This window comes from Chaetura pelagica, unplaced genomic scaffold (genome assembly GCF_000747805.2).
Source record: "Chaetura pelagica isolate M959 unplaced genomic scaffold, ChaPel_1.0 scaffold65, whole genome shotgun sequence".
Classification (NCBI taxonomy): domain Eukaryota; kingdom Metazoa; phylum Chordata; class Aves; order Apodiformes; family Apodidae; genus Chaetura; species Chaetura pelagica.
In genome coordinates, this window is record NW_009953386.1 from 826,522 (window position 1) to 834,514 (window position 7,993).

The window sequence follows — 7,993 nt, forward strand, 5'->3', positions numbered from 1 at the left end:
GGAAAGAGGCTTCTGGGAGGTCTGGGACTGGCTCAATCTGATCCTCAACAAGGACTAACTGCCAGGAGGGAAAGACAAATATTCTCCCTATTGTGTCTAAGAACAGAATGCCCTCAGGGGAGCAATTTTACCTTTTTTTTTTTTTTTTTCCCTTCTCAGTACTGGCTTATCTAGATCATGTCTGTCAAGTTTCTGAAGCTCAGCAGCTGTGATAGTAGGGACCTCCACAACTCACTGGAGCCATCAGCAGAGATCTCAATTCAAAACTTTAACAGGGGAAATTACTGATTTTGCTTGACTGCCCAGTGAAGCAATTTACCTTGCAGGTGTCTTCTGGAATAGATGCCACCTGCCCATTTGGCAGGTCACAGCAGCTGCCCCACATGGCAGACGGTGGGGCAGAAGGGACTGTGGTCAAATTCTCTGCTAAAGCAAGTGGAAAGCACCTCCAAAATCTACAGAGCTGGCCCTGCCTAGACTCTGGCTTGAAAGCACCCTGAGAGGATGGCTCTAGATATGGGTGCAAGCCCTCCTGGTGAATCAATGGCAATGTCTTGATCTCTCAGACTGGTCCCTTCCATTTTGGACAAGAAATAACTGAAGGGGAGCCACTCCCATGAGAATCCGTAGCAGGTGTATGGTGTTTCTCATGGAGCATGGCTGAGCGTGTCGCCAGGGAGAGGGGGTGAGAGCAAAAGTGCTGATACATAAATGGCACATTTGTGAAAGCATCACATCCACACTCTGCAACTGCAGTGGAGCAGACAGCCCTTCTTCTGTTGAGTAGGCAAAGCAGGTCTAATCTGTCTGAGTTTTTATAAGCCTGCCCATCCTGTACAAAGTGGTACCACCAGACCAGGTAACTGGATTCTGAGTCCTTAGGAGCTGAGTTTGGGCAATCATAGCTTTAGCTTGCTGCAAACCCAGCATGGGTGGGTATGTAAAATGGGCTTGTTACTGCCAGTGGATTCCACAGAAGCACAGGTTAAAAGAGGGGCTGCTGCCTCAGCATATGTGTTTAGCATAACTTAAAGCCTCGCTAGGGCATCCAAGATGTTATTGAAAAGCTGGCAGATATGGTACAGAGTTTGTGCCCTACGTGAGGGCCAGGTAGGCTACCTCAGAGTCCCTGTGGTGGCACCAGGTGTCTGTGTTAGGCAACTGACTCCTGTTCCTCCCATCTGCTGCAGGGTGTGCAGATGCTGGGATTGTTCCGCACTCTTGGTACAGCTGCCACTCACTCAGAGCTGATGAGATGATGTGGAAATGCTGTATGCAGCTACCAGTGATGCACACAGCACATCAGTGCAGAAGCTGAAATGCTCGTGACTGCCTGTATAAAAGCTGTCAGTTTTATTTCCAGTGGTAGAGCTGAGCTGTATATCAGGGTCAGGACTGAAAGCAGCCCTGGAACATCTTACAAAGTAGGAGTAAATAATTCAGTAAATCATCCTGCCACAGGTATGAGTCATTCCAGAAAGAGCTGGCTATTCCCAAACTGTATACATTTCTTATTTTGGGACTTTTGGGCTAGGAATCCACCAAGGGCAGACAATGGGATTAGAGGGCATGGCAGCTGCAAGAGGAGGTCACTGCTCTTCTGAAACCTGTTCTTCATCAATCTTTACTTCTTAGAACATATCTCTGATCCATTCTTGCCCTCACTTGTGGTGGTTGCCATAATCCCCTCACTCTGTGGCTCAATCTAATTCTGTGGACCACTATTTCTCTTCAGCAGCAGCTATACTTCTAGCTCTGGTAATGCTGGTACCAAGCCCCCAAACTCTTCTGAGAGTCTGTATAGGTTCTTTTTGCTGGTTCCTGTTTCGAGGTCATCTAAGTGTCCCATGGGTCCTTACCTGCTGCACCCACACCATAACTGTTTATGCAGGATAAAAGCTGAAGGTGGATGCATGGAGCACTGCAGAAGCAGCAGGGCTGCTGGGGAAAAGCTCATCTTCACGACTGGCATCTCTTTCCACACACTATAGGACAACTCTGATATTAAAGAGAGTTTGGAGCTGGCAAAAACTGGGAGCAAGGAATTTAGCTCACCATTTTTACTTAATGAAACCATGGGATTCTTCTGCCATTTTCTTTCTGTCTATACAGGCAAAGATTCTATGTGGACTGCAAGGAGGCTCAAATGAGTATGAAATGCAGACTGTAAGTGGGTAAAGATGAGGATTTACTTCTTGGGCAAAGGGTGGCACGGTAAGGGAGTTACTGGGACAATCATATGCATTCTTTGGGGAAATAATAGCATAAATAAGGAAATAGGTAGAGATTCTTTGTCTTGCCAAAAACACTAAAGACAAGGGTACTCACACCCTGGAGCTGGCTCTCTGCTTATACCTCTACTCTGGGGTCTGTAAATCCACGTTTGCCTTCATTAACCAGGGTGGGCCTCTCAGTTCTTGTGTGCCAGACCAACACCTAGAAGGAAACACAAAGAATTCAGGGGCTCTAGATGCCATGGAATCTCCAAGGGCAGCGTGTGTGTCCTCAGCAACCGGGGGCTTCCAGCTGTTTGAAGCATCTGATTTGAAGGGGTTGAATCTGGGAGAGACATCACAGGCACATGGAACAGTGACAGGAAGGAGGATAATTCTGTAACAAAACCCCAGACTCAACCCTCTGTCAACCCTCCTGGGTTTTGGAGAAGCAATCTGGGCACAAATTGTACGTCTGAAGCTCTTTATTAACACATAGTGCATAGCACTGAGTGTTCCTCAGTGTTCTCTGAGCTTTGCATCTGTGAAGCCTTTGGCAGGCTTTGTCTGTCTGTCCCAGCACCACTCGGCACCGACACGTGCCAGCACAGGCAGGCACACTGGAAGCTGTGGAAGCATGGCAGGAGGCTGCAAAAGCAGCCAGCACCCAGCAAGGAGAAAGCATCTTCAAGGTCCCTCGTCCTACTCACCTTTGTGCAGTTGGCTGCTTTGGGCTCCAGCCCCTCCATAGTCACTAGATCCTTCAGCAGACTGGTTTCCTGGTAGCCTCCTTTAACTCCCTCCAGCTTGAAACTGGCCTGAGGCTTCTCCAAAATCAGCTTGATGCTGATGGCAAATCCAGCCATGTCAATAGCAAAGGGCCGGTTAGGGTCAAAGACCGTTTTCCAGCCCACCACCTTCCCTGCTGGGCTCACTTTTGGGGACTCGTAGCGCAGCCCCCCAACGAAAGCCACCGGCCAGACTGACACCCTCCTCGTGTAGCGCATCTGTGTGCCAGAAATAAACAGCGCTGTGAGAATTCAACCCCAAGATGTCTGTCCCACCCCACCAGTGTGCCATCCTCTGCTGTCACTGGCACCTGTCCGCCCCCGTTGACTTCCCACACAACCAGGTAGTTCTGGGCTGCACAAGGTCTTGTTCACCTGTGCTTGTATCTTGGAGAGCTACAGCTTGCAAAGCTGCAAGGCTGTTTTAGCACCTTCTTCTCTGAACATCAAACTCACTGCTTTTCTGTGCCCCCGTTCAGTCCCCCAGAAGAAGGAAAACTGGCTTTCTGATCTCATCTGAACGTTTATAATTTTTTGTAAAAAATAATTATTTTTGTAAATGCCAAACACAACTTCTGCCAGGCCCCTAGCTCCATATTATCAACTTCACTCACTCCAGCTTTGCCCTCATGCAGGTCATCTCCCTCCCTGACTGATGCATCTTTGTCCTCATTTACTGCAAATTCCCCCCACCCTTGTTCTTCCATCCATGGCTACTGCCTAAAAGAGTGGGGTTTTACTGGAATTGTCAGAAAGGACCTGGAAGAAATAAGAAAGGATGAGCTTAATGGAGATTAAAAAAAATCTGAAAACTGAAAATGTGTTCTGATGCATAACTCTGCCTTTCAAGTGGTGTAGTACAGTTTGGCTCAAATTGGTGACATGGGAGTTTACTGATTTTTTTTCAAGTTTACAATAGACTTGGCATCTCACAAAAGCCAGGTTTCCAGCAGAAGTCTGGGCAAGCTCCTGCGATCCCAGGGGCTCAGCCCTGTTGTGGTAGCTGGAACTCAGAATACAGAAGGGCAGCCAAAGAGAAAAGGTGGATTAGAAAGTCAATCAACTTTTCTCACATCCCCTACCCATCCCTACAACAGTGCAGATTTATGCTTTGCCAGAAGTTTGTCTTTGGTGCTTATTTAAATCAGGTCAGCTCTCCCTCAGGAGAGGCATACATTCTGGAGCATATATCCTCTGGTCCTTGGCAGCAGGGGCTGTAGCTGGTGCCGTGTTGTGTGAGTGGCTATCTGCCTCTGCAGCCTACACCGTGACCGATGTGCTCCTTGCTCGTGCAGCCCTTTAGAGCTCAGCTACTGGACTTGCATAACTACAGGTTTGTCTCTGCCCTAAATCCAGCTCCCACTGAGTGCAGGGCAGGCAAGGAGGGTTCTAGGCAGTGTGCCAGAGCCCTCGTCTCTCACTTGATACTAAAAGTCCACATGGTAGCCCTATCTTAGAGGTATTTACAAGCTCACCTGGCCTTAGGAGGGTTGGCAGCTGTATCCTGTTTTTCTGACCCATGTAATTTTATGACTCTTACCTCTTCAAAGAGCTCCAGGCTGTAGGTGTTATCATCATCGGCAAAATACACTACTCCTTCTGGTGGTGCAGTGTTGCTGAAGCTGTCCCTCAGCCAGTGCAGCCCCAGGTTCCTCTGCAGTGTCCCCCGTGGAGTGTGGGATGGGATCCAGGACAAACCCAGCTTCAGACTCTTGGGCGTCTCCACATTGAGGTGGGTGAAGTTGAGCCCTGCCTTCTCCAGCAGGTTGGATACAAGGTTGGTCCTCCGGGGCGAGTCCTCCACCACCACCCAGTGCAGGTTCTGGACGTGGAGGAAGGTGTTGGCCAGACGGGTCAGCTCAGCTTTTTGCACTGGCCGGGTGTAGGTAGGGGTGATAACAAAGATGGTTGGCAGGGTGTCTGACCACGGGGGAGGCCTGGAGTACACATAATTCTGAATGACTTTAGGTGTTGCTGCCCCTATGCTTTGCTGCTGCCGAATGCATGATGGGAGGCCTTCTTCTCTCAGTGCAGATGTACCATTGAGGAGAGCTTTAGAGGTCACGTTCTCATCTATCTCTTCTGGGACAAAAGGAAGGAAGAAGAAAAAGAAATTAGGGAATTAATCACTGCTTCCTCTTCAGGGAGCGCTGGGGACACACCTTTCTGGAGTCAGTGGCTCCCCAAAGCCAGTCAAAGGTGCATGTTTATCATGCTCTTAAGAACGGTTTGTGTGCCTGCTGCATGCAACCCTGAGGGAACCTTCAGGCAATTTTTCCCTTGCTTGGTCCCACGGCCCCATGAGAGAGCCTCTCCTGCTGAGGGTTCGCACCATCAGTCATCACACCCACCAGCAGGTTGGTAGCAGAACTCTTGCACTTACTTCTCAGCAGGCTGAGGTAGCGGGTGGTTGGGTACTGGTGCCACAAGGTGAGGAGAAGAGCCCATGGCAAGGCGATCAGGAGCGTGGTAAGAAGGTTACGTCTCCTCAGCATGCTGCAGAGAGCTTCCAGTGCACAGGCATCTCTCTACCTTTCAGTGCAGAAAAAAAGAGTAAGGCCTCCAAAATATCTGTCACCACAAATACTAGGACGGTAAGTCTAGAGGCCAAACTAATAGACTGAGTTTGGCTTGCTTGGAGGAAGGCATGATAAATGTTGGGCCCTGATCCAGCAAGGCATTTGTCTAAGTATAAGCTTACAAGGAGCCCCATTAACATAGCAGGTCCAAACCATTATCCAGCTGCCCTGGCCAATTCCTCTGCTATTGAACAGAAGCTTTTATTTATTTATGTTGCTATAAAGGACCTCCTGCTGCTCCATGATGAACCCACTGTCCTTGACTTGGGGTCATTCATGTTGCTGATTCTGAAACTAGAGAGGAATGTTACTTGCCCCCTCTCTGGGGGTGGTATTAATTCCTGAGCTTTGTGGTGACCATTTATTTTATTGCTTTTGTAGAATTTTTTTAGACTGTGTGCAAGATTTTTTGTTCCTGTGGACAAAAGAGAAAATGTCAGGCATCCTCAAGATAGCCAGCATCTCTTTCACTCCTGCAGTTTTAACTCATCCTCCTTATGCAGAGGCATTGAGGCAATCAGTGATGCATACTATCACCTACTAAGTTTTCTACAAAATCCCTGCCTCAGTCATTCCAAAGTGCTGGCAAAGTCTGCTGAAAGTTTAATTATTTCACATCCCTTTCTATTCCCAGCTTTCACTGTTTGGCAACTGCAGCATTTATTTTAAATCACAGACTTCAGAGTAATTTCTTTTTTAGCATTTCTGTAATGAAAATGATCATGAGATCTGAGGAATAACAACAGGTAACATTTGCTTTCAAAAATCTTTCTATAAGGCGAGAGAAGCTAAAAGAAAATAAATAGAGGACTAAAGTAAAGTCAACAAGAGGGGGTGGCTTATTTATGGATGGTCCAAGCTACATGGTCCTGTGCTTGATTTTTCACAACTGTTGAGCACCTTCAGCTCTCACTAATTAACATGATTAACGAGCATCAGCCTATCTGGAAATCAGATCCTTGGCTTCTTTCTCAAGGCAGACATGCCTTCAACAAAGTATCCAACATAAATGATCAGTTGGGAAAATACAGACTGAATTATTTGGATGCCTACTGCAGACCACTTGTTCAGGGACATAACTCAGCCCTGTGTAAAGTCATGGTGTGATGAGTCCTGGCTCACCTGTCTGAAAGACTCTTAACAGCCTGTGTGCAGAAACTCAGAGGAGCATGAGATCCCAGAGATTACTTCTGGAAGTCCAACATCAAATGGGTATGCCTAGTGCATGTGCTGCCTTCCTTATAGCTCTGGCACACTGTCAGGAACCCTTTTCTCCAACTTCCAGCTTCTGCTTTGGTCCCTCTCTGGGTCTGCAATCTCCAAATACTGTTACTACACACCAGCAACAACAGCAGTGCTCCAGAAAGAGGGATCCACTTCTGTTGCAGAACAGAACCAGGCCACAGAAACACTGAAGGGTACAGAATAAAGTTACCTCTTACCATCTGAGAATCATACAATCATAGAATGGCTAGGGTTGGAAGGGACCTTAAAGATCATCTAGTTCTAACCCCCCTGCATGGGCAGGGACACCTCCCACTAGACCAGGTTGCTCAAAGCCCCATCCAACCTGGCCTTGAATACCTCCAGGGATGGGGCATCCACAACCTGTTCCAGCATCTCACCACCCTCACAGGAGAACTTTTCCCAAATGTTCAACTTGTATCTCCCCTCTTTGAGCTTCAAACCATTGCCCCTTGTCCTCTCACTACACACCTGTGTAAAAAGCCCTACCCCAGCTTTCCTGTAGGCCCCCTTCAGATCTTGGAAAGTTGCTATAAGGTCACCACAAAGCTTCCTCTTCTCCAGGCTGAACAAGCCCAACTTCCTCAGCCTGTCTTCATAGGGGAGGTGCTCCAGCCCTTTGATAATCTTCATGGCCCTTCTCTGGACATGCTCAAGGAGTTCCATGTCCTTCTTATGTGGGGCACTCCAGAATTGGACACAGTACTCCAGGTGAGGTCTCACCAGAGCAGAGTAGAGGACTTTCTGCTGTCACTCCAAGCAGGCTGCCTGATGTTTGATAGCTGGATTTTATTCCCCTCTCCCCCCTGCTAACATCTGTAATCCGTTTCCTCCCCCTCAGAAAGGGATTACCTTTCTGAATGCCAAATATTTCTCCCAGTGGACTTCCTCATTACCACAGCGATGCTCATTAGGAGGCTACAGGGAGCATAAAATTTTCATTAGCCTCCTGCAGTGAGATTTCTGTTAGGAAACTACAGTCAGACACCCTGGGAACCAGATTGCTGCTGAATGGCATGGCCCAACTAGGCCCTCATGCTCTCCTAGGATAAAGGCAGTTTGAGGGAAGAGGGCAATGGTATCACACTGATACAATGTGATGGAAAGCAGGTTCAAATTGGTTGGCTTTAAATTACTGCTCTTCCAAGGATCTCCTAGGTGTATTGAA

General features: G+C 47.9%; 1 protein-coding gene across 1 annotated transcript; it reads right to left on the reverse strand.

Moving 5' to 3' along the window:
* Positions 1 to 2,349: 2,349 nt before the first annotated feature.
* On the reverse strand, positions 2,350 to 5,496 carry LOC104389261 (galactosylgalactosylxylosylprotein 3-beta-glucuronosyltransferase 1-like). The gene is made up of 4 exons (XM_009998222.1): positions 5,385 to 5,496; positions 4,542 to 5,083; positions 2,924 to 3,220; positions 2,350 to 2,436 (listed from the first exon to the last, which is right to left on the reverse strand). The coding sequence occupies exons 1-4, from the start codon at positions 5,494 to 5,496 to the stop codon at positions 2,350 to 2,352; spliced, it is 1,038 nt and encodes a 345-aa protein (XP_009996524.1).
* Positions 5,497 to 7,993: the final 2,497 nt, after the last annotated feature.